Source organism: Chlamydotis macqueenii, chromosome 27 (genome assembly GCF_036417535.1).
Source record: "Chlamydotis macqueenii isolate bChlMac1 chromosome 27, bChlMac1.mat, whole genome shotgun sequence".
NCBI classification, from domain to species: domain Eukaryota; kingdom Metazoa; phylum Chordata; class Aves; order Otidiformes; family Otididae; genus Chlamydotis; species Chlamydotis macqueenii.
The window spans coordinates 5,121,020-5,146,129 of record NC_141582.1 but is presented as its reverse complement, the minus strand read 5'-3'; the positions used below and the strand labels follow the sequence as shown (position 1 = coordinate 5,146,129).

The 25,110-nt window shown below is 55.0% G+C and overlaps 1 protein-coding gene across 2 annotated transcripts; it reads left to right on the top strand.

Moving 5' to 3' along the window:
• The first annotated feature begins 1,066 nt into the window (after positions 1–1,066).
• Positions 1,067–25,024, top strand: SLC4A5 (solute carrier family 4 member 5). Of its 2 annotated transcripts, none has more exons than XM_086767932.1 (25): positions 1,067–1,146; positions 1,391–1,582; positions 5,660–5,789; positions 8,096–8,256; positions 8,487–8,642; positions 9,945–10,040; positions 10,378–10,433; positions 12,247–12,404; positions 12,501–12,588; positions 12,683–12,837; positions 13,088–13,231; positions 13,412–13,586; positions 13,882–14,015; positions 14,131–14,402; positions 16,499–16,560; positions 17,049–17,249; positions 17,986–18,099; positions 18,422–18,583; positions 19,390–19,568; positions 19,659–19,731; positions 19,876–19,944; positions 20,211–20,384; positions 20,482–20,643; positions 21,933–22,000; positions 22,361–25,024. In XM_086767932.1, the coding sequence occupies exons 1-25, from the start codon at positions 1,074–1,076 to the stop codon at positions 22,524–22,526; spliced, it is 3,420 nt and encodes a 1,139-aa protein (XP_086624058.1). In that variant the 5' UTR covers positions 1,067–1,073; the 3' UTR covers positions 22,527–25,024. The 2 variants fall into 2 exon arrangements, with proteins under 2 accessions (XP_086624058.1, XP_086624057.1); XM_086767931.1 differs by lacking the exon at positions 17,986–18,099 and adding an exon at positions 17,655–17,768.
• The last annotated feature ends 86 nt before the right edge of the window (positions 25,025–25,110 follow it).

Sequence of the window (25,110 nt, the reverse complement as noted above, 5' to 3'; positions counted from 1 at the left end):
GGATTTGGGGCACGGTTGTCCATGCAGAGGTGTTTGCCCCTAAAATAAATCAGTTGTGCCAAAAGTATTGGGTTAATGTGGCCAAAAAAAAAAAAATCCCAGATCTGTTTAAACGAGAGGCGTCTTCAGATAGCAACTGGGTCAAGGCTGGCGCCCGCGCTGGGCTAAGGATTGTCTGTGCCTTGGGGGAAAAATTGGTCAAGAATTTGGCAACTCAAGCAGAGCCAACCTGGACCCTACCCCGTTCGCTTTGTATTTTTAACCTTTTTGGCCTGAATCGGGATTTTTGTTCCCTAAAATAGGTGGGTAATGGTATGATATTGCCGTGGAAGGAGGGACGCGGAGAGGCCGGCTCTCCGATCGCTCTCAAAGTGACTTTGGGAGGCATCGACCAGGCTGCCATGAATAGTAACCGTTCTGCCGCCCAAGTCAAGTGTGAAAGGCAATCACTGGAGGTCAGATAATTAGGAGATTAATTAGCCTCCCTGGCAAAATCCAGAGACACCCGTACGGGGAATAAAACCGCAGGTTTGAAGGAAGGTATCTGGAAGCGGCAGCGTGTGTACGGTGTCAAATCTGCTGAGGAGATGGGGAAAAACAAACTCTGCTTTTGCAAAAATCGTTTTTTTATCTGTGTGGGTCACCCCCGAAAATTAACCGGGCACTTACTGCCAGCAGGCCGCCCCCATTAGCTGACCTCGTGTCCGTAACAGCGCCAGCAAGTCCCTGCAATAATCTCTTACACTTCACTTAGGCCTTCCTTTGAGCAGCAGGAGTAAGAGACCGGAGACGGAACCCCGGTGAAATTTATCCGGATTTTCCAAAATATGGGGAGAGTGGAGGTGGAGCGCCGGCAGGGCTGATCTCGCCGAGGCGAGCGGGACGTGGGCGCTGGCAGGAGGTGCCGGAGGGTGCGTCCGCAGGGAAGGTCCCAGCTCCCCAGTGATCCTCGCCCCGGCTGGGAAGGACCCTGTGATTTCACTGGGGCCACACGTCAACAATTCCCGTTGCACCCTTTAAAGTCTCTCTCCTTTCTCCTCCCTGCGGCTCAGCTCTCCCGGAGCGGCGGGACCATGCTGGAGGATGAGGACGGGATGAGCGAGAGGGGGCTCAGCAGCTCCAGGAGGAGATACGACGATGAGGAAGGTGAGTGAAACCCCCCTGGGATGCCCCAAACAGCAGCGGGGGCTTTCCTGCGGGCTGATGCGCCAGAGCTCCCAGCGCTCGGCTCGACACATCCCGTTCACAAACTGGGAAAAGCTCCTGCGGGTGTTTTAAACTGGGATGAAGGCAAATATCTCCCTGGCTTTTTTTTTTTTGGAAGTGATAAACACCCAGATCTCCTCTCTAAAGCTTTTTTTTTTTTTTTTTTTTTTTTCCCCCTCTCTAGATTACCACTCCATCTACATCGGGGTGCCGGTGCCTCGGGGCTACCGGAGAAAACGGCGCCGGCGAAGATCTGCTTCCAGCCGGGACAGGACGAGCGAGAGCGAGCGGCACTACGAGCAGCAGGATCGCTCCGACACTGACGACGGCGGCCACGGCTGCTATGAGAGCGGCAACGACAACGCCAGCAGGACCAGTGAGTCGCCGAAAAAGCAGGAGGGGTTTTGCGGCGTCGTTTACCGCGGGATTAAATCGCCCCCGTGCACCTTGCTTGCTCTGGTGCTTGCATTTGGCGCCGCTTTTCCTGACACTTCCCAGGTTTATTTTTCCCCGTGGATGTCTCGGAGAGCCAGGTGCAGGGTGGGAAATGGGATTTGAGGTTGTTTAGGTTTAAAAACACGTTGTCCTTGGCCTTGGGAGGTTGCTGATGAGGAAATTTGGGTGCAACGGGGTCCCGGGGGTGCAGCCATCCCCAGGCATCACACCTTGTTCCCGACAGGCTTTTGCCGGGGGTTTTTCCCGGCCTCGTTAAATCTCCTTAGCGAAGATTAACACTTTGCTCAGCAAAGTAGCTGTCGATCTCTTGGGTTTTGGGGCTTTTTTCCCCACTCCCCCCTATAGAAATTTACGTTTGGGTTTACGTCAAGCAGACCACGTCGTGGCTCAGCGGAGCGCGCAGGGGCTCGGCTTCGCTTTTCGCTCCGGAGAGAAAAGTTTTCCAGGTTTTTTTGCATGGGGAGAGGGTTTCTGTTTGCAGCTCCTTCCGTGGCAGCGCGAGCGGGGCCGCGTCCCATCCTTTCCGCAGGAAGGGATGTAACACTGGGCCGGTTTTGGGGTGGGCAAAGTCATTTGATGGAGGAAAAAACCCCCAAAAAGCCGCAACTCCGCAGCAGCCCTGCTTTCCCCCAGGAAATCTCCCTCATTTGGATGTTTTTTCCCAAAAAAATCTCTGCCCTGAGCTTGGAGGGTTGTTTTTTTTTTACCTCTTTCTGAGTGGGAAACAAAAACCCTCCACGAAATAATCCCAAACCTTTGATTTCTGTCCTCCCACCTGTCCCGCCCTCCCCTTTCTCGCTCTCTCCATCCCGCTGCCGCCCAGAGCGCTCACCTCTCCTACACGCATCCCGTTGGATTTGGTAACTTCCCGTCATGAGAGCCGAAGGGAAAGGAAAGTGCTTTATATTCTCTATAATCTGCTCCTTAAGCCTTGGGAGTTTAACAAGCCTGAGTGGATAAAGGAGGAAGTTGGGGAGTTTGGTTTGGGCTTTTTTTTTTTGTTTTTTTTTTTTTTTTGTACTGTGCAGCGAAGGTTTGGTTTAGCCGGGAAGAAACGAGGGGGAAAAAATGGAAACGATTCCAGGTAAGTTCTTTCCATCGCTCGCTGGTGTCCGTGGTGGGGGGAGCTGGAGGGGAAGAAAGGCTCCTTTTTTTTTTTTTTTTGAGCTTTGCTGAAACTTGGGAGCCAGCTCAGGGTGCTAAAATCACCCCAAAAATCTAACGGGGTGGGAGGACGGGGGCTGTATCAGCTTCCACCGCTCCCCAGCAGAAAAGATGATACGTGGAAGGAGAAAAACCTCCTGGACCTGGGGGTTTCCTGAACAGGAACGGAGCATCTCATCCCATGGGATGTGCACCCCAGTCTCCTCTTTATTTTGGGAAAGAGAACCCTTCTGAGCCCCGAAACCGCGGGGAAGGGCGCTCGCCTATCTCCAAGGACCACGACGGCAGGTGGTTAACGTGCCGGAGCCTTAAATCAGGCTTAGTCCCGCTGCCCAGCTGGATGGGGAACCCCGGCGGCATCGCCGTCCCCGTCCCCCGTTTTAGCACCGCTTTTTTTAATGTGCCTAAAGCCAGAGCGGGATTTTGGGGTCGGAAAAGCATTGCTAGGGGAGGATTTACGGCTGGATCAAAGCTGGGGTGCGAGGGCTCTGTGCACCTCAAGTTAGAGGAGGTGTAAATCAGTGCAACTGCTTTCTCCTGTCTGATTGCCCACGGAAATGCCGGCTCTTGCGTCCGTAAAATTCTCCGGTGTTATCACCAGCGTTAACGCTGAGCTCGGTCTGCAGCTGCGGGCTCCGTTCGGGTCCGTGTTTCCCAGAGGTGCCAAGCCCTGGACGTCGCTATTCAGTAAATTCTTCCAAGGAATACCTGCTGCTTCCCGGGATTAATTTAGGTGCTGGAACAAATTTCCAGGAGGAAAAAAAAAAAAAAAAAATTAGCGGAGAGCTGGGTTGTAACCAGATGCCGAGCTGGGTGCTTCCCCGGGCACGAAAGGGTTCTCCAGGTGAACAAACCTCGTGGATTTTGGCAAAGCCCCGGCGCTGTTGGTTTAGCAAGCGGCTCTTTGTTCGGGTCAGCGAGCGGCGAGGAAAGGAGGCGGCCGCTGCCGGGAAGCACGCGTTGTGTGTCGAGAGATGGCTTTATTCCTTAAACTGGGGGAGAATGGGGGGGAGAAAAGCTGAAAACATCCCAAAAAGCCCTTTATGTGCAAGCTTTTGTGGTTTCCGGTCGTTAAAGCATGTCGCAGCCCCGACACCCCGATACGGGTCTCTGAGGGGGCCCTCTGGCAGGTGGGACCTGTTTTTTAGGGCACAAAAGGGGGAATTTGGGCCTTGCTGGGAGCAGCAACCACCGAGACGAGGATTTGCAGAGCTCTAACCCCACCAGATTGCAAATTCCCCCCCTTTTTGTACCCAAGATGGGTATTTCCGGCAAACTCCCTTTGCCGCCATCCCGCTCGTTGCGTTTGGTGTGAATCTGAGAGGTTTCGGGAAATTTAAAGTTTGGGCTGCTGAGCAAAGCAGACGGCGTGAGGCTGGGGGTGTTGCCGCTGTCGCACCCGATTTCATCCCCTTTTACGCGAACGGCACTCAGGCTTAAACCAGCCGGAGCCTTCCGGGCACGTCGCCCAGCTCTAAAATTAACAGGAATATTAATAATCGTAATAATGAAGCTTATGGAAGTGGAAGGAGGACTTGACAACAGGGCTTTAGACCCGGTGGTGGGGCTTAAAGGGCTTAAGCCGGTTAAGCAGGGCTCAGCCCGGAGTGCACGGGACGTCCTCTTCTTTCACGGCCGCCGTGGGTTGGGTTTTGTCTGCTTCGGTGGGGGGACAGGGCAATATTCCCGGTTTTTCCTCTGCTCACACGTAGGAATTTAATTATCTGCTTTTTTGAGTACCCCGTTCCCCGACTCTCTTATTCCTAGGGTTGGGAACGGGAGGATTCCGCTAACAAAGGCATTTTCCGAGCTGGATTGACTCCTGCCGTGTCAGGAGAGGGCTAAGACGTGAGATTTTGTTCAAAATGCACCGTTTCCACGGAGCCTGGCGGATGGCCCATCGGAACCTCTTGTTCAAATCACGGGGCGACTGGGGAGCGATCCCATCCGTGCTGCGTCCGGGTGTTTGATTCCTCCCCGCCACCCAAATTACGAGGCTTTGCTAGAAATGCACACGAAGACGGAGAGGGTTAAAAGAAAACCCAGCTCGGCTTCTTTTTCGGGAGGAGAGGGCAGGTCCGTCACCCTCCCGTGACCACAGGAATGCTCCAGAGATGAAAAACCCTTTTCCCATCAGGCAGGTGACGCGTGGCCGGTCCCCTTCCCAAAACGCCGCGGGGAGCAGGAGGCAATAACTGCCCTCCCCAGTTTGGCCAGTTATTTGCAGCAGGAAGCTGGATTTTTCCTGCAGAAATGGTGAATTTGTGTAATTCCCCTCGAGTGATCCACGTTCCCCTCGGGGATCCAGTGGGCGGACGCATGCCGAGCCCTCGCGCGTCCCGATACGCCGTGCCGGAGACAGGAAGGATTTGGCCGCTGAGGGCAGGCAGCTCTAACCTGGCAAAACCAGGCTCCAGGGCAGGGAAAAACGCGGGATACCCCACGGATACGGGGCACACAATGCTTCTGGAAGGGGAATTTGACTGTGTTGTGTGCAGGGGTGGCTGCGTTCCTTGATTCCCAGCCCGGTGTTCCCCTCCTGGCTGCTATGCAGCCTCCGCTCATCCTTTCTGCCAGCATCCCCTATCTCCTTGCACAGGGAATTTGGGCCAGGATCACTTAGAGTTTCTCGTCTCCTCAGCATCTCTGACTTTAAACATTTTCTTGAAAATCTCCCCTTTTTTACCCCAGGATCCTAAATACCCCTACAGATCCCTCTTTAACCCCCAGGGCTTTCCATATGGGAATGGTGCGGGATCATCTCCTCTCTGGCCGATGATAAACTTGGGTTTTTTTGTTTCTTTTTTTTTTTTTTTTTTCCCCCCTCCGGCAGTGTCACCGGCTGCCGAACGCCTCCGCTACATCCTGGGGGAAGACGATGAACCTCCCAACCCCACGCTCTTCACGGAGATGGACACGCTGCAGCATGACGGCGAGGAGATGGAGTGGAAAGAGTCGGCCAGGTGAGGAGAGGGGAGATGCTCTGGGTTGAAAATACGGCAGGTAAAAATCCCCCGCCCCTAAATATCCCTGGGTGGAAGCGGGGTCAGGGAATGAGCATCGTTTTCCCAGTTGCAGCGTGAGAGCAAAGCCCTGCGGAAAGGGCTGGGAGGGGGAAAAAATGGGATAACACGCTGGGAGACTGAAGAACTAGAGCCAAGAGCTGGGAAATGGGAACAAGTGAGATAAAGAACGTTTTCTTGGGTCTTTTTTTCCCCTCATGCTTTTGCTGGCCGGGCCAGGAGTGAAACTTCTCCTGCCCCTCATGGAACGATGATAAATCCCCACCAACTCCATCTTTGACAAACGTAGTAGGGGAGGTGCAAGTGGCGTTCGCTGTATTGAGTCCGGAGCTCATCCAAAGGAAACATCTCAAATCCCAGTAGGATTTTCTCCCCCTCAGCTGAGTGGGAGCTGGGGGTTTGTTTGGGAGCTTTGGGAAGGGAGTCGGGGATGCTGATCCCTTTCCGTTCAGTGGCACACGTGGGATTTCCCAGTCCGGGTGTGGAGTTTTGCCCAAGGGATGGGGAAGAGAGCAGGATCAGGCCCTGCGGGTGCTCATCCCATCTCTTGGGCTGGTTTTTGGCATCACCAAAAATCTGGAAAGCTCTTAGGCGTCCTCCTGGTTGCCAGCCCTGCCCAGAACGCAGCAGCGCAGGGATGCTGTTGCTGAAATCCTTTATTTTTCCCCCCAATTTTGCCTGAGTCTGTATCTCCTCACCCCTCCCCGCTCAAGCTCAGTGCTTGCGTTGAGATTTTCATCAGGGAGGGCTTGAGATGAGGGCTTCCAAATTCCCCCCAGGAGGATGGAGGTTTCTCAAGTCCTGGATTTCTGCTCTCCGGCGCGGAGCGGTTCAGCCTCTTTAGCCACGGGAGAGCGACTCCTCGGTGGGAGCAGCGCTACCTGCGGCTAAATCCGCAATAAATGGAAATAAATGGAAATAAAAAAAGCCAAGCCCAGCAGGGAGACGGGGTTTTGCTGTAGCCTTGGCGAAGGCATCACGGGATGCCGCTCCCAGGGCGAAGGGGCCGCTGGAAACGTGCCTCGCGTCCCGCACACCGCCCCAAGCTGCCGCCCCGTGCACGCGCTAATAACCCACTTTCGGCAGGAAAACGGGGAGAAAAGGAAACAAAAAGCAACCTAATCGGCTTTGGGTGAGCGCCGCCGGGCCGTAGCGGGCGCTGCGGCGGGAAGCTTGAATTTCCTCCCAGTAAAAGCCGCGTTGTAAGGGCTGGAGAAAGGGTTTCTGCAGAGAAATCAGGGTGGGGAACTTTGAAGTGATGGGCACTGGGGTCAAATTTGATATTTTTGGATGTGCTGGGGTTTTGTCCCCAAAAAAACTTTTTAATAGGGACTTTTGGGGACTTAATGGGGCTTTTTTAATAGGGACACCCGGCATTTTCTCTTTGTGGTGGCATTTTAATGCGCCCCGCTCTGGCCGATGCCATCCCGGGCTCTCTCCGCCCTTCCCCTGCGGCATTCAGGAGCCATCAGCCGTTCCCAAAACCCCTTCTCCTCCCACATCCTTTCTGTCATCAGTGCCCTCTGCGGCGGCAGGAGCCCAAATCCCAGTTGTACCAGTTAAAAGTTGTAAGGTTAAGCCCCGCGAAGTCTAATCCACGGAGCTTGCAAACCTCCCGGAACGGAAAAGCAGCTTTCTTCCCCAAATCGACATCTTGCCGAAAGCTGCCCGCCTTCCTGGAGCCCGAGCCCTGTTCCCAGGGAGCCGGGAGAAAGCGGCCACCTTTCCCAAATTTGCTCTGCAGTCTTTGGTTTGTGAAATTGAGGAAGGGAGGCGGAAGGGCTGATTTCCGAGGGTTTCCGAGCCCTCTCATCTCCCACCCTGGGAGTGGAGCGCCCAGGTTGGAGTCCGAATTGCGAAGGAGTTAAAAAGATTTTTACAGAGCCCTGGGTTTTGCTCCCCTGCGTGCACGGCTGGCCCATGCCGGCGCAGATCCCGGCTAAGGCAAGTTCCATTCCTCGGGAAAACCTCCCAAATCCTGCAGGAACAATTTGAGGAGGGGGAGATCTGCAGGGTTGTGTTCAGTGGTGGAGCCGAGAGGTTTTTGCTCCGCTCTGCAGTGATGTTACTTGATTTCTCTGTTCCCGTCTTGAATAACAAGCAAAAAAAATGCAGGATGAATTAATTCAAGCTTGCAAAGCCACCAGCAGAAGGGAAGCGCCACCGGGAAAAGCAATTCCCATATTCTCTTCCCGTACGCCGTCCCCACTCCGTGCCCATCCCCACGGCTGCCGTTCTCATTCCAGGTGGATAAAGTTTGAAGAAAAGGTGGAGGAAGGCGGGGAGAGGTGGAGCAAGCCCCACGTGGCCACCTTGTCTCTGCACAGCCTGTTTGAGCTGCGGACGTGTCTACAGACGGGAACAGTGCTCCTGGACCTGGACGGTTACTCTTTGCCCCAAATCATAGGTACGAGCAGGTACTGGTGGCTTCAGATGGGTTTTTCCCCGCGTCCTAAGGTGCTGGGAACAGATTTAGATGCCTTTACTTGGTGCGTGCAAATATAAACCAACTTGCACAGGAATAAGCAAAGACGGGAGTTGAGGGCCATCAGCTTCGCTCAACAAGTGTTGACATGAGCTTTCTGGGAGGGTTTGCGGTGGGGTAACCTGTGCGCCTCCCTCGTTCGGTGCTTTCAGATGATGTCATTGAGAAGCAGATCGAGGACGGTCTGCTCAAGCCGGAGCTGCGGGAGAAGATAAGCTACGTGCTCCTCAGGAAGCACCGGCACCAAACCAAGAAGCCAATCCACCGGTCCTTGGCCGATATCGGCAAGTCCGTCTCCTCCAACACAAGTGAGTCCTTGGGGTCCAACGTGTGCCCGGTTGCATCCCTGAGTTTTTGGTGAGCAAGCCTATGGGGGAGGAAGATCTTGGGAGAAGAAAAGGGAGAAACCCAAACATTTGGGGTACCCAACAATTGAGAGAGACCCCAAAAGCTCTGCTACTGGTGGCTTTAAGAGTTGGGGGCGTGGGTCATTGGGAGCTGGAAGCCAAGGAGATGTCTGCTGAGATGGACAACGTCATTATGTGACGGACAACATCATTATGTGACGGGCAAGGTTGTCGCGTGATGGACAACAATGTTGGTGGTTGCTTGGCCAAGGAGCTTTCTGGCAGAGCAGCCTACAGACAAATCCAGTCTGCTCCGCGGTTGAACCTGCCTATTTTTGAGCCATTATAAAAGGGGATTTGTTTGTTTTCACCCTAGATTATTTACTTAGGTTTAAACGGAGGTCATCTGGTGGAGGCTGGGATTTGCCGGGCTTTGACTGCTCCCTGGGTAGACAGAAACCGCGGTGCCCGAGCTCAAAGTGCACATGGAAGAGGTCATCAATAAGCAATATTCCAATCAATATTCCCATCCCCTGGCCATCATCCGTGTCAAAGGGCTCAATATTTGAGCTGACATTTGCCCGGAAGCTCTCAAAACGGAGCACGACTTGGAAGTGTTGAGCGGAGCAGCTCAACAAAACCGGTCCAGATGGTTTTTCCCAAGGAAGACACAGCTTTGGGAGTTCAGGAGGTCTTCTGAGAACATGCTGGGCCTGACACAGAAAACGCGTGGGACTAAAGGGAATTCTTTAAATCTTTATAGCGAAGTAATTCAGTTTAAGCATCTGAGATGAAAAATGGGACTCGTCACCAGTTCAGGGAGGAGAAACCTTCAGGTCAAACTTGGTGGTGGCCAACATAAATATTCTGAAATGTAAAGGTCGTGGCAGGTTTCAAGTGTAGCTTTCTTTGGAGAATTATGAGATTAAAAAGCCAAATAAAGCATTGGGTCTTCCTAAGTAACAGAAATTGCACTTCTAACGAAATATTGCGTTGATAGCCGTGAAGAGAGCATTGGTGAGGTGTGAGGTGTGCGGGCTCCTTGTGCGGGGAGACTTGGGTTGAGGCAATTCATTCCTTGCCAAGGGAAAAATTGCCATGGGTGGGATAAAAGTGCAAAGGAGAGGGGAGGGGAAAAGCACATCGCTGGTGTGTGGGTGCTGGAAGGGTCATGTCTGTGCTGGGCAGCTGATTTTCATCCTCGGCATCACCTGGTGGTTCCCGTTGGCACCTTCATCTTCTCTAACGGCTCCTTTCCCCCAGCCCGCAGCCCCGTCCGGAGCCCGGCCGCCGGCGCCGCCTTCCACCGCTCCACCGAGGATCTGCGGATGCGGCAGAGCGCGAGCTACGGCCGCCTGCGTAAGGCGGGGAGAGTGGCGGGGAGGCGGAAATGGTCCTAAAAAAAGCAGGAAAACAAAAAAATAAAATCAAGTTGCCGTACGAGAGCGGGGAAATGCAATTACAGCCGTGAATGAGGTGCGGTTTGTGTAACCACAGGGGGACAGATATCGGAAAAACTCAGATTCCTGGGTTTTCATCGTATTTTATTCGGTTTGCAAGCCCAGCTGTGATAAATAACGTTGGTTTTCTTTGCGCTGAAGTCCTCCCACCACGTTTTCTCCTTGCACGTGGGGCTGAAATCGGGCTGCGCCTCACCTTCAGGTTGGTCTCACCTTCCGTCTGTTCTCTCCGCCAGGTCACGCGCAGAGTCGCAGCATGAACGACATCTCGGACACGCCCAGCACCGACCAGGTAACCGTCCCCAAAAACACGAGCGCCACGCTGCGAGGAGCGCGTCATCCCACGCAACCCGCGGTGGGGCGGGCGCTCTGCGGTTGCTGAGGTCCATGTGAGCCTTGGGCAGCCGCGCTCGGTCGATAACCGCACAAATTCCTAATTAGGGAAATTAATACACGTATTGATCCCTGCTAACTCATGGGGAAGCTGGCCCAGAAAAAAATACCTGAGCAGAACGTGGAATTAGGGACACGGCAGGATGCTGATGGAGCTTGAGATCCTCAGGGTGGAGAAAAAAATTCCTTCGAATCTTCAGGCAGGAAAGAGGAAGGGCGCTTGGAAGAGCGCGGGGATCCTACAAGAGCCGTTCCCTGCCTGGGTGAGGGCAGTTGCAGAGGAGAAATCCCAGCCAAGCCCTTGGGGCTGCAAACAGGGACGCAGCTCTCGTGGCAACGGGCTGGAAACAGAGGCAGGGTCCGATTTTCCCTCCTTTTCCAGCGCGATGGACGCGGGTTTCTCCACGCGGAGCTCAGCCCAGAGTCCGTCGGGGGGATTTGCCCTCCCTGGTTTGCTGGGACGGAGGTGGGGCTGCTCGGGCAGATCGCTGCTCGGCAGTGCCGTTCCTTTGCTCCGAGTCCCCTCTGTGTCCTGATCCCAAGGATATTTAGCTGGGAATTGTCGATGCATTATTTGGCCATTTCCCTGATTCGATTTGTGCGTGGTTTCAGCGTAAACCGAAGGGAACGTCAAACACGACGCGCATTTGGACGGGACAGCGCAGGATGACTTTTCCCCGGGGGTGTCCTTGCTGGCTTTACCTGTCCCAGTGGAATTTAAGGGAAAGCCAAGGATGGAAATCCATCCGTTACTGGGAGCCACGGGCGGGGACGCCACCGTATCAGGGAGGCAGAAGGTTTCCAGGGCACTGTCCTAAATCAGAGCTGCAATAATGCCAGCCGCCCGCTAACGAACCCCAAATATCAGCCTCCAGCGGTGGGGTGCGGAGGGTTAATCCCAAAATATGCAAAGCATTTCGATTTAATCGCCCTGTTAGGCCCACTACAAAGGGACTTTTTAAGTGTTGCTCCGAGCTTAGTGGTCGCTGTTCACTCCTGCTCTGGCTTTTTCCAAGCCGCATTGGAGGAGTTGCTTTATTATTAATTTTTTTAATTTTTTTTTTTTCCATTTGGGTTTAAAAGATTAGAAAGGGGAGAGCTTGCTGCTCACATGCCTCCCCTCATGCTGGCGTATAGATTATCATAACACCCTGCCCGGGCTGGTATTGAACCCTGTCAGAGGAATAATGAGAGAGCTGCAGGGGAGACGAGACCCGGGGGACAAATCCATGAATGAGATTTCCCACCATTATTCATTCCTGCTCCGAGGATGAGACGGGGGGAACGAGCTACAAAAACATCCCCCGCGCACAGGCCGAGCGGCGTTTCCGCGTCGTGTAGGGTCTTGGGGAGCCGGGGGTTGCGGGGACTCACAAAAATCCATACTGGCTTGCTCCAGGATCCGTCATTTTTGGCTCAGATTCTCTTCACCCCTTTTGCAAACCGCCCGGTTGCACGTTGCGTTAGGGAGCCCCCAGCGCGTGGTTCCAACTTCATCTCGGGCTTAGTGGTGGTTTGGAATAATGCAGAAGCTCAGGAATTCTTGTTGGTTTATTCTTGGCTGTGGCTCTTGAATCCCTGCCTCCGGGAGTCCCGGACCATCAGGGATCAAGAGGTTTGAGCCTACGGCTTCAGCTTTTGAGGTGTGGAAAAGAGGGGGAAAAGCCAAATTTCGGCGACCGTGCTGTTCCCCACCCTCATCTTTCCAACAGCTGAAGAATAAGTTCATCAAGAAGATCCCCAAGGATGCGGAGGCCTCCAACGTGCTGGTGGGAGAAGTGGAGTTCCTGGAGAAGCCCTTCGTGGCTTTCGTGCGGCTCCTCCAGGCGACAATGCTGGGAGGGGTGACGGAGGTGCCCGTCCCCACCAGGTGAGCACAATTCCTTTGGGTCCAAAGCACCGAGTGGTCTCGTGACACAGATGCCGGTGGTCTGAGGTTGCCAACGTGGCACCTTTCCCTTCCCAGGTTCCTCTTTATCCTTCTTGGTCCCGCGGGAAAAGCCAAATCCTACAACGAGATCGGCAGAGCCATCGCCACTCTCATGGTGGATGATGTGAGTAGATGCAACACCCAGCCCATAACGAGGTGGGACGTGTGCGTGCTGGACGCCGTTCCCAGGCTGACGCCTCTCCTCTCTCGACCCCCAGCTCTTCAGCGATGTTGCCTACAAAGCCCGGGATAGAGAAGACCTGATCGCCGGCATCGATGAGTTCCTAGATGAAGTCATCGTCCTGCCGCCCGGCGAGTGGGACCCCAACATTAGGATTGAGCCACCTAAAAAAGTGCCCTCGGCTGAGAAGAGGTGAGTGGGAGACGTGGGGCTGGGCTGTCCCCATCTCTCCTGTTTTGGAGATGCTGGAGGAGGACACTGCAAAATCTCCATTACCCCCCAGGGCTGAGCAAATCCAGCTCTTTATCTTTCCAAATTCACCCCAAAACCCAAGCTGTAGTGCAGGTGGAGAGCGTCATCATGGCTTTGGTCATGGTCCCTGCGCCAGGACCAGCGTGGTAGGGCGGGTGCCGTGGCCGACACCGATGACTCTCTCCTGCAGGAAATCTGTTTTCTCGCTGAACGAAGTGGGGCAGATGAATGGCACGGCCGGTGGGGCAGGCGCCGGGGGCGGTGGAGGAGGCAGCGATGATGGGGAGATGCCCGAAGTTCACGAAATTGGGGAAGAGCTCACGTGGACCGGCAGGTGAGCAAGTGCCCCACCACCCAAAAAACTTCAGAAGGTGCCAGCACCCATCAGCATCTCCTGCTGGTTCACCCCGTGGTCTCCTGGGGCACAGAGGGGCGGAATCCTTTTGGGGACAGCAGCACGCTATCTATTTTGGTGCAAGGCCCATGCGTCTGGTCCTTGGTGGTGTCTCCCCAGGTTTTGTGGTGGCCTCTATTTGGATATCAAGAGGAAGCTGCCCTGGTTCCCCAGCGACTTCTATGAAGGCTTTCATATCCAGTCCATCTCCGCCATCTTGTTCATCTACCTGGGCTGCATCACCAACGCCATCACCTTTGGGGGCTTGCTTGGGGATGCTACGGACAACTACCAGGTTGAGTCCAAGGAGCGGGGAGGTCACTTTGGCTTGGGGATGGCAGGCAGGGATGGGATGGGATGAGATGGCTTGCGCCGATGGGAAATCCATTGCCCAATGGGACTGGGAGTCCTGAAATACCTGTGGGATGGGAAAACCCATCTCAACGGCAATGCCAGGAGCAAGGGGACATGTCCCAGATGTCCTCTGTAGGTCCAAGCAGAGGTCCGTAATTCCCATCTCCACCCGGGATGTCCGTGGGGACGTGACGCGGCACAGCATCACCATAATGCTGGGTCCGGTCCATCCCCAGGGCGTCATGGAGAGCTTCCTTGGCACGGCGATGGCAGGCTCCATGTTTTGCCTCTTCGCCGGGCAGCCGCTCATCATCCTCAGCAGCACTGGCCCCATCCTCATCTTCGAGAAGCTGCTCTTCGACTTCAGCAAGTAGGTGCTGGGCGACGCCGGGGGGAACCGGGACCCACCCGTACCAGGATGGGAGCTGTCCCCCACCCCGCGGCGTGCTCTCACGGGGCTCCTCTCCCCTCGTCCTCACTTTCAGAGGCAACGGCATCGACTACATGGAGTTCCGCCTCTGGATCGGCTTGCACTCTGCCCTACAGTGCCTTATCCTGGTGGCCACCGACGCCAGCTTCATTATAAAGTACATCACCCGCTTCACGGAGGAAGGCTTCTCCACCCTCATCAGCTTCATCTTCATCTACGACGCCATCAAGAAGATGATCGGAGCCTTCAAGTACTACCCCATCAACTCGGACTTCAAGCCGGACTACGTGACCATGTACAAGTGCGAGTGCGTTGCTCCCGACCCAGGTGAGTACACAGCTTTTTCGGCGCCGGATAGGGAAGATGAAGGGGATGGGGTGGGCCCTGCCACGGAGAAATCCCGCCGGATCATTGGCCAAGGACACGGAAGGAGGCAGCTACCCGGTCAGTGTGGGGTGGAGAGACCTCCTTCTCCTCTGAGGGTATTTTTGCGCAAGATGGAAGTAGAGCCTTGTCCCTCATGGGTGAGCGCGTCGGTGTTTGCCGGAACACAGCGAATGGTGCCGGAGAGCCAGGGCCTCAGCCTGGAGCAGCCGGATCTGGATAGATAAGAAGGAAATATGGAAAAAAAAAAAAAAAAAAGACATTTTACATCGTTAATTCAACCTGCTGCCGATGGAAACTTGGTCTCCAGAAAATGTGCTGGAGGGGTTTTGTCCGCTCCAGTGTCCGGGACACCCTAGATGTCCCAGTTGGCTGTGGAAACCGCCTGGGACTGGTTTTTCTCCTCTTCCTTACTCCTTTTCAAAAAGGAGAGGCCGTTGCGCTCTGAGCAGACGATCTTTTGACGGCTCCTCTGGTTTTGCTCCTGGATAGACGTTCCCGGTGATCCCCGGTCAGAATGGCGCAGCTCGGGTGTGACCGCCCGGCAGGGAGCGGAGATCCTTGTTTTGGGCCAGTACCAGCCACCGCCTGCTCTCAGATGAGCTGATTTATTTAAAAAGCCTGAATGCTAGCAATTTTGGGGAGCATCAGCTGCAGATAGAGGCAGCAGAGAGGTGCAACGGTGAAGCTCTCCCCAGAAGCGCAAGCGCCCGTGATGTGCCACCCAACACCTTCTGTCATTGCGAGAAGAGACCTTCCCGACCTGCTGCGACGGAAATAACCTTGATTTGGTTTAAGTTTCCATTTTTCCTCAACTTCTGTTTATCGACCGCCCGCCGAGTGACGCGATCCCCTTGGATTTTGCAAGCCCTGTGCGCGACGGGGAGCGCCCGCAGACGACGCGGTTCTTTCCGAAGCGAAACCTTCCCAAATCCGACCTGCGGGACGGCGCAGCCCGGTGCCCACCGCCATCCCGAGGGGTGAAACATCCTAAACGAGACCCCGACCACCTCTGTCTGCCCAGCAGCGCCCACCGCCGCGGCTCAGCGCAGCGGGACGGCGAAGCTTTAGCCTCCGGGGAGATCTCCCCCTTTTTCCAAGCCTCCGTCCCGAGAAGATCCCGGGCGGCCGAGAGGCATTTGCACCCCAAAAACCTCCAACCTCTTTGCGACCCGGCCCCGTTCCTCACCCTCGCTGCCCGGGCACCCGAGGCGGTGACGCCCACCTTGGATTTTCCATTCCCCTTGATATTGAGAAATTCTGTTTAATTCCCCCTACGTCCTTTTTTTTTTTTTTTAATTTTTTTTTTAATTAGTTCTGATTTTTTATTATTATAACTGATTTGTACCATATTTGTCTCTGCTGCACACATCAATTTGGGCTGATTTCAATCTCAAGTGAGTATCGCCTTCTAAATATTAAAATTATTTTAATATTTGATACTCTTCCCCCGTGGGGGTTTTGTTGTTATTTTTTTTTCCATGTATTTTGCTTTTCTCTCCGCTCCGATAAGGGGTTTACGTAGAGCCAGTGCTGTGCTACCCTTGAAGTTGTAGAAATCACAAATAAGGCTGATTTTTGGAAAAAAAAAAAAGATTATGGAGGAAAAAATAATAATAATAGTGTTTTTAATGCTGGGTTTCAAACTCCTGCCCCCGCGGTTTTAAGACGTGGGTGTCGGGACGCTCGACCCCGCTGCCGGCGGCTTCCCCGGCAAGCTCCAAAAAATTTCAGGAGCTGGGAAGTTCCTAAAAATACCTCGCCCCTGGCGCTCGCCAGCCCCGGAAGGAGAAGCCGCCGAAGGAGAAGCCGCCGGCGCGTGGGATTAATCGGGGCGAAGTCGCCGCGGGGTTAGAAACGGGGGTTTTCTCCCCAAATCCTGCTCCGCCCTCGGGATGCTGATCCCGCGCGGCACTCGGAAGACGCGTTCGGCCCCGCTTTCACTTTGGCGCCGGCCGGGCTGAGCCGCGCCTCTCCGCTTTTGAGGCAGAAACCTCGCTCTCAGCCCAAAACCTCAGTAACAAACTCCTTTCCCGCAGCCAACGCGACCTCGTTCGATGCTCCAGCTCCAGTGGCACCGAACACCACTAACGTTTCTCTGGTAAGCGGGCTCGCTCATCCCCACGGGAAATTTGGGACGAGGGAGGGCGAATCCAAGGGGCTTTTGCGCCCGGGGAGCGCCGTGTGTCATCTTGCAGCGACGGAATCGCGGGATTTGCCTTGATTTGGGGTCTCGGTTGGGCTCGGCGGCGCCATATCCCCGTTTTTTTCCCAAATCAATAGCAGCTCCAGGGTTTTCCCATGGGTATGGGGCTCCCAGCCACGGCAGCCCTGGGAAATACGGCTTTCCTTGGGCGCTACAGTTGCTCAGACTGCTGAGTTTGCAATTTTTTGGCCGGGAAATGCCCTTTCCTTGCCTGCTGCAATTACAGAAAATGCTTTTTTTGGCTGGGAAATACCTTTTTCCTTGCATGCTGCCTTTATCTAGGATGCTAATTTTGCTTTTTTTTTGGCTGGAAATACCCTTTTCCTTGCATGCTGCCCTTACTTAAAATGCTAATTTTCCTTTTCTGGGGGGTTTCTCCCCAGTACAATGCTATTAACCTGACAGCTCTGGACTGGACCCAGCTGAGTAAGAAGGAGTGCCTGAAATACGGCGGCAGCTTAGTGGGCAAATCCTGTAAATTCGTGCCTGACCTGGCCCTCATGTCCTTCATCCTCTTCTTCGGGACCTACTCCATGACCTTGACGCTGAAAAAATTCAAATTCAGCCGCTATTTCCCCACCAAGGTAAGGAAAGCGCCGGGTTTTAGCTTCTTTTTTTCCAAAAAGTGGGAAAAACGGGAGCCGCCGCCACTCTCTTTGCTGGATGCGAAGAGCTCCGAGAAAATCAATCTGTATTTTTAGGAGATGTTGGTAGCAATTAGGAGAATCCTCATCGTTTTTAGCCACTGATTTGGCTCTCACGTGCTGAATAACCCATCACCTTGCAACGCAGGGGTTGGGGGGGGAATCTGCATTTTGTGGGTTATATCCCGGTTATCCGTGGGTGAGCGGAGCCAGAAAGCCCGGAGTAAGGATGCAGAAGCAGGAGCAAACCTCTCCATCCCATTAATTAGCCTCTCCGTCCCATTAATTAGCCTCTCCGTCCCATTAATTACCCTTTCCACCCCCCTTTCCCCGTCTTGCCTCCAGGTCAGGGCTTTCATTGCCGATTTTTCCAACGTCTTCTCCATCCTCCTCTTCTGCGGCGTGGACGCCTGTTTCGGACTGGACACCCCTAAGCTCCACGTCCCCAGTATCATCCAGGTTCTGCCGCGCTGGGAGGGCGCCGCTCACCTCTCCGCCCGTGCTCTTTTTCCAGCTCCTCACTGGTTTTTGGGGAAAACTGCAGCTCCTGCGGCATCTGGGCACCTTCTTAAACCCTGCTTTCTTTCCTGAGGGCACATTCTAACTCTCTGACTTCTTTTTCCTTCCTTTTTTTTCTTGTTTTTCCCCCTTTTTCTCTTTCTCTCGCTCCCGGCAGCTGCGTAAGCTTATTAGCGATTTCTCTATCTTTATGTCCATTCTAATGTTTGTGGGGCTGGATGTGCTTTTCGGACTCAACACCCCAAAGCTCCAAGTGCCTACTGATTTTAAGGTAAAAAACAGGAAAAAAAAAAAAAACCAATAAAATCCCTTTTCCGGAAGCATTACCGGAAATCTTCTCTTCCTCCCCCATCCTGAGAATCGCTGGCGGTGACGTGGGGCGTCCCAGCGAGTGGCCGGGGAAAATTTGGCGCTGAAGCGTGGGGGGCTCTGGGGGTGGTTTGGGTACCTGGTGGTGGGATTCAGGGATGGGATGCGGGATTCGGGGATGGGATGCGGGATTCGGGGATGCATCCGACGATTCTCGAAGGTGATGGGGCTCAGGGGTGATGTGGAGCTTCCCGAAATGTCAGCGTTTGGGTTTCCCCCCGCAGCCCACCCGCGTGGACCGAGGCTGGTTTGTGTTTCCCTTCGGGAAGAACCCGTGGTGGGTTTACCTGGCCAGCGCCCTGCCCGCCCTCCTCGTCACCATCCTCATCTTCATGGACCAGCAGATCACGGCCGTCATCGTCAACAGGAAGGAGCACAAGCTGCGGGTGAGCCAGGGGGCACGGCGTCGCATCGGGCACCCCCTGCATCCCCGCTTTTGGGGTGCGGATCGGGTGCCGCAGCCAGGCATGGGGAGGGGGGTTCGCGGGGGTTCACCCTGTCCTTCGCCAGCTGTATTTTTGGGGGGACCAAGCCTCCGGGGTGTTAAATTCACCTGGTGCAGTGGGGTGGCGACGTGGGGAGCTTCAGGGTGACGTGGGGTGATGCAGGGTGGCGATGTGGGGTGCATCACGGTGATGCAGGGTGCTTCAGGGTGATGCAGGGTGCACCATGGCAATGTGAGGTGTAGGAGGGTGATGCAGAGTGCAGCAGGGTGTATGAGAGCAATGCAGGGTGCTTCGGGGGGCTGCAGGGTGCTTCGGGGGGCTGCAGGATGCACCACGGTCATGCAGGTGCACTGCAGCACTGATGGATGATGCAGGGTGTACTGTGGCAAAGTGGGGTGCTTCAGGGTGCCTCAGAGCGATGCAGGGTGCACTGTGGTAATGTGGGGCGGGTCAGCGCAACGTGGGGTGCACCGCAGCAATGATGGGCATAGCAGGGTGATGCAGGGGGCACTGTGGTGGTGTGGGGTGCCTCAGGGCGATGCAGGGTGCCCCGGAGCAATGCGGGGTGCCTCAGGGCGATGCAGGGTGCACCACGGGGATGCAGGACGCTTCAGGGGGTGCGATCGGGGCGTTGCAGGGTGCATCCCAGGGGAACCCCCCCGTTGCTGGGCTCTGGGGTGAATTCAGGAGCAGCTTCGTGAGCCGTGTTGCCCCCCACCCCGACCCTGCTGGGTGCTGTGTTGCAGAAAGCTGCGGGCTACCACCTGGACCTCTTCTGGGTGGGCATCCTGATGGCCGTCTGCTCCTTCATGGGGTTGCCCTGGTACGTGGCGGCCACCGTCATCTCCATCGCCCACATCGACAGCTTGAAGATGGAGACGGAGACCAGCGCCCCGGGGGAGCAGCCCCAGTTCCTGGGCGTCAGGTGAGGAAGGCTCAGCCGCGCTCTTCCTCGGGTCCAGCAGCAGTGTGGTCCAGCCAGTGCAGCCTCATCCTGCTTCTCTCGCCGTTCCAGGGAGCAGAGGGTGACGGGCATCATTGTCTTCGTGCTGACGGGGATTTCTGTCTTCCTGGCCCCTATCCTGAAGGTAAAACACCCCCGTTCCCCGCTCCCTGCAGATTATTGGGGACCTGGGAAGAAAAGGCTGAGCTGGATATTTCTTCCCTGCTCCCCATCCCCGGGAGCTGCCACCTCCCTTGCAGTAAGCGCTGTGTTTTCTCCGTCTCCCCAGTACATCCCCATGCCGGTGCTGTACGGCGTCTTTCTGTACATGGGCGTCGCGTCACTGAACGGCATTCAGGTAAGCGCTTCTCCTCCTCCTCCTCTTCCTCCGTAATGGCCACAAAGGGGTCCTATGCCGGGGCAAAAAGGGGGATTTTGACCCCCAAATTTGCATGCATCCAACATTTCCAGCTGCGTGGGACAGCAGGTATACAAAACATTCCGAGAGACATCAAAAAGCCCCAAATTTCCCCATTTTGGGCATGAAAAGAGGGTTTATCTGGGCAAACTGGGAGGCTGGGGCATGGGGCCGAGGGGTAACGTCAGCCTTCATCCCGCCGACAGTTTTGGGATCGCTGCAAGCTCTTCCTCATGCCGGCCAAGCACCAACCCGACTACGTCTTCCTCCGGCACGTGCCGTTGCGTCGCATCCACCTCTTCACGCTGGTGCAGATCGTCTGCCTGGCCGTCCTCTGGATCCTCAAATCCACCGTGGCCGCCATCATCTTCCCCGTCATGGTAAGGCTGATTTTTCTTTTCTTTTTTTTTTTTTTGAGATTTAAGGAAATTTTGGTGGTCCCCAGGTCTCAGGACGCGAGATGCTCTCCCCTCTTAGATCTTAGCCCTGATCCTGGTGAGGCGGCTGCTGGATTTTGTCTTCTCCCAACACGACCTGGCCTGGATTGACAACATCATCCCCGAGAAGGAGAAGAAGAAAGAGGATGACAAGAAGAAGAAGAAAAAAGGCAATAAAGGAGACAGCAGCAGCGATGAGGAGGTGGGTGAGGTGCTCCTGTGGATGGCGGGAGCATCCTGGACCGGTTGGGGAGGGAAAGGTCCCACCAAAACTTCCAGGTCGGTGGATTTGGGATGAAAGTCTTTGATTTGTGGAGGTGCTCACTGCCTGTGTGGGACCGGCTGATTGAGGGGCTTGAAGTGATGCTCAGGGGCTGGCCGGAGGCTCCAGGGGATGCTCAGAGCATCCAGAAAGCTGGAAAATCCTGGAAAATCATTAAATCATGAGGGTAAAGAGTAAAAAATCCCACAGCACCCATCGGACGGTGGCAAAGCATCGTTAACCCGTGCAACCCCCTGCTGCAGACGCTTCCCCAGGCAGAAGGGCTGGGAGTTTATTTGGGAAGAGGAAGGCAAAGCCTCTTCCTCCTCCTCGTGCACCCACCTGCAGAGGTTTTGGGTTCCTTTGGGTGCTCCAGGTGGTCTCGGAGCCCACCCAGGCGCTGCTTTCACCCAGTTTCCCCACTTTCTTCCCCAGTTTCCACCTCCCTCAGTCATTAAGATCCCCATGGAGCCCCTGCCAGTGCAGCCCCGAAACGGGGGTCCCCATTGCCTCAGCCGTAAGTAACGAGCCCAGGAGCCTCTGCCGCCTTCCCTCCCGCTTCCTAACCCCCCGCCCCGCAACGGGATCCGCTCGGCACTAACCCCTCCGAAAGACGCGGCCTGGATCCGTCCCGCCGAGGCGGGGAGGAGGGTTCACTGTGTTCAAAGCCGGATCGAGAGGACGCAGCGGGCTGGGCGCCGCTGGTAATTTGGTACGGCAGGTGGCTAGGAAACCGGAGATGTCCTGGGTCTCCCCTTGAGCCAACGCTGATGGGGATTTTTTAAAAAATAAAGATTTTTGGGAAGGTTTTGAGCCCCTAAAACAGGGGATGCGGAGCTTGTGGCTGCATTCTTCTGGCTACAGAAGCAGATGCATTTGGTTTGGCTCAAACCTTCTGCTCTGAGCTGGTGCAAAGCCAGCCCTGACCAAAAAAAAATGCAGAATAAATTTGGACGAGTTAATTCCAGCTCGGGGCCAGGTTGCGTCACGATGCTGGCAAGTTCTAACGCTGTAATTCATTGACTCTGTCCTCAAGCTGCTGCTAGCAGGGGCTGCTGGGGCCTTTCTTGTTCTCTAATCACCCCCAAATCAGCTTTTTGGGCGCTTTTCTCCTCCTCATGCCGCCTGGAGGATGCTGGACCTGGCGGAAGGTTGGAGGGGGGGATGTGTGGGGTTTGGGGGAGGCTCCTTCCTCACCTGGGCCGTGTTTCCTCTCCCTGTCTCCCCAGGAAAGAGGTCCTCCACCTGGAGCTTTGCGTTCTGATTCCTCCCCGAACGATTCAGACCTGGATCGCAGGTAAACGCCGCCGAAGGGGCTCCCCCAGCTCCAAGGGGACCAGCGCCCATGCCAGGAAACGTTTTTGGGGTCACTGACCAAGGCTCCCGGCTGAGCATCGCTCGCTTGAGCCGGCTGCCGTCATCCTGGCGTATTTCTGAAATATCTGAGTATATTTTCGCATGTGACTCCTGAAAATTTGGGATTATTCTCCACTTTGAGCTGCAAATTCCACAGATTGTCCATATTAAAGGCAAAAATATCGTACTTTTATGAATTTTTATTGGTGGTAGCATCATCCAGAGCCCTTTGCTGGGGTGGTTTTGGGGTGCAGGTACCCGTGCTTGGATGCTCACTTCCCTCTCTCCTCCTCCTCCTCAGTATTACGCTTCACCTGAAGATTTCGTGCCCGTCGTCTCCCGCCTTTAACTACTCCCGAAACCCCATCTGCGCCGTGCCCCAGGTGAAGATAGAGATGGAGTCGGACTACGAGGACACCGACACCGAAAAGCCACCTCGGGACATGGGCAGTGAGACCACGCTATAGTCCCCGCAGCGCTCCCTCTGCCATTTTTATATATATATATAGAGATATTTATATATTCATATATATATATAATGCAAATTGGGCTTATTTTTCTATGTGAGATGGAGGAGAGCGCTGGCCCCGGGGGTCCGTTGCTACGGTAGTTTTTAGTGTCACGTGTTGTTGAATTTTCTCCCTTTCTGCCGGGCGAAGGCGTCGCCGCTGGTGGCGAAATGGGGCTGAAAAGGTGGAATTGGTGATTTTGGCCTCCGCTCGCCCCGGAGCCGCGGCTGGGCTGGAGAAGCTGAAGGTGGCTGGGGCTGTGGGATGCTGATGGGGCTGGTGGGGAAGGGGACTGCGCTGGGGTGATGTTTTTGAGGGGGATTTTTGGGGTGAGGAGGCTGCGAAGGAAGAGGGAGCGCGCGTCCCTGCTCCCCGATCCCTGACAGGGCAGCGCGGCTCTCGAGGAGTCTTGTTTCGTGAAGGGGATGGTGCGTGGGGCTTTGTGTCGGCAAGAGGACGCCCGTCCAAGCCCGCAGCAACGGAGGGTGGTCCCTTCTTTGCAGCAGGGATGCAGGAGGGACCCTGCTGGGGTGGATGTGTGGAGGATGAGGAGGCACGGCCGGGCTGTAAAGGAGCCGGTGGCCTGGAGCGCTGCCCTGGGAAGAGAAGGAGAAAAACCAGCTCCGATTTAGGGTTGTTACTGCTCGAGGGAGAGCAGAGTGGGGAACAGGGCCTTGGTTTCCGCAGGGAGCGGGGAACGGTTTCTGTGGGCAGCGGGAACGGTTGCTGCAGCGGAGCCCTTTGGTCGCCCGTCCCCATTGTCCTCATCTGCAGCTCTCCCAGGGCCACCCTGGCCCCGGGGTTGGGAGCAGCCCCAGGATCCCGCCCGGCCCCTGCGCGAGGGGCTTTGCCCCCACCGTAGCTCCTCACCCCGGTTATTTGCGCATGGTTTAACAGGGAGCGGAGAGCAAGCGCGTTCCCCCGCCACATACCCACCCGTGCTGTCAGGCTCACATCCAGCAGCTCCCCGCTTGGTCTCTGTTGGCGTTTCGGCTCCGCAAGGGGCTCTTCCCGCCCGCCGCTGCCTTCAGGTCCTCCGGGAGGGGAAGGGAGCAGGTTAGGTGCCCACACCAGTACCGAGCTCTGTTAGGCTCTGCCCAGCTCTCACCCTTTTTTCCAGCAAAGGTTTTTTCTTTTTCCTTCCATGGGCTGAGCCCAGCTGTGTTTCAGAAACACTGCTCTGAAGCCACCCTCTCAGATCTGTTTTTTTTACTCATTTTTGCTAGATGGATTTTTTTTCTCTATATTTCAAGCCTCACAGAGCCCCAACCCTTCCCCTGCGCAGAAACAGCCTCCCTGATATTTATACCAGCCGTACAGGGGGGGTTCTGGGACACTGGTTAAATATTGGAACTGGTCTGAACCTTTGTGTGGGACAGATCCCAGTGCTCTGTAAATAACTGAGTCCAACAGCAACTCGAAGGCAGTTTCCTATTTATAGCAGGTGTTTTTCCTTTGGTTCAAGCGCACCCCCTGGGAAACGCGGTGAGATGACAGGGTACCGCTCCCGTCACCACTTACGCCAGAGCCAGGTAGCTTGCCGTTACCATTAAGAACCATTCCAACTGGAACGCGCCGTGTGTTTTGTAGCGGTTTGTACCCATCCCCTGCGCGGTAGCTGAAGCGTGGTGCAGGTAGGTTTTTCATTTTAATCAACCAGGTTCATCTGCTTCCTCCAGTACGGCAGCTCTGCTGCCCCGCTCCCCAAAAGGCTTTGTGGACTCTGGTAGACGTTTCGTAGAGCAGAGCTGAAGCCGCTCTAGCGTCCATCTTGTTTTGACCGTTTCTCCCTTTTGCAAGGTTCACACGTGGTTTATACTTTTTTTTTTTTTTTTTTTTTTGTATATGAAAACCGTGGAGCGTCTCGGATTTGCCGCCTCCGTTGCGGTACCGCTTTAGCCGTTTTGTATTTAACGGTGATACAACCCAATAAACTCCTTTCACTGAGTCTCAGCTCCTGGTGTGTTTCTGGCGCAGAGGCCTTCCACATCAGCTTTCCTCCCTCCAGGAGAGCCGTGCGCGTGGGGTTAACGCCGGCTCCCCAGCTGCCTCCAGCACCTCACCAAACCTCTCCTGCTCCCAGAAAGGTGGGATCGCTCTTTCCAGGGAATACGCAGCCACCTGCTTCTCACCGAAGAGGAAGGAGGAGTCCGAGAGATTTAACCTCGGTGCCCAGGAACAACGCTGCCTGTAAGTTTTTCCATCCTGCCTGAGGCATCGTGACCCCAGGTAAGGTTAATGTGCACCAGGTAATTAGAGCTTGCAAACAGCCTCATTAGAGGACTGAGTTTACTCTTCCAGCTGGATGCAGTTAGGAAACAGAGTCAGGAAGCTGAACAGGTTTTGTTCAGGCATCAGAGTCAGAGATCTTCTTACTTCGGAGCTGCACAGAGCAGTTGTGTCCTACCCGAAATCAGGGAAAAAGCCGGACCTAACCCCCCCGCTGCCAGGACAGGAGCGAGCTCACACCACAAGTGCTTTAATGAAGGGGTGCTGGGGGCAGCTCTCCTTTTCTGGGAGAAGGGGGAAAACTTGCACAGTG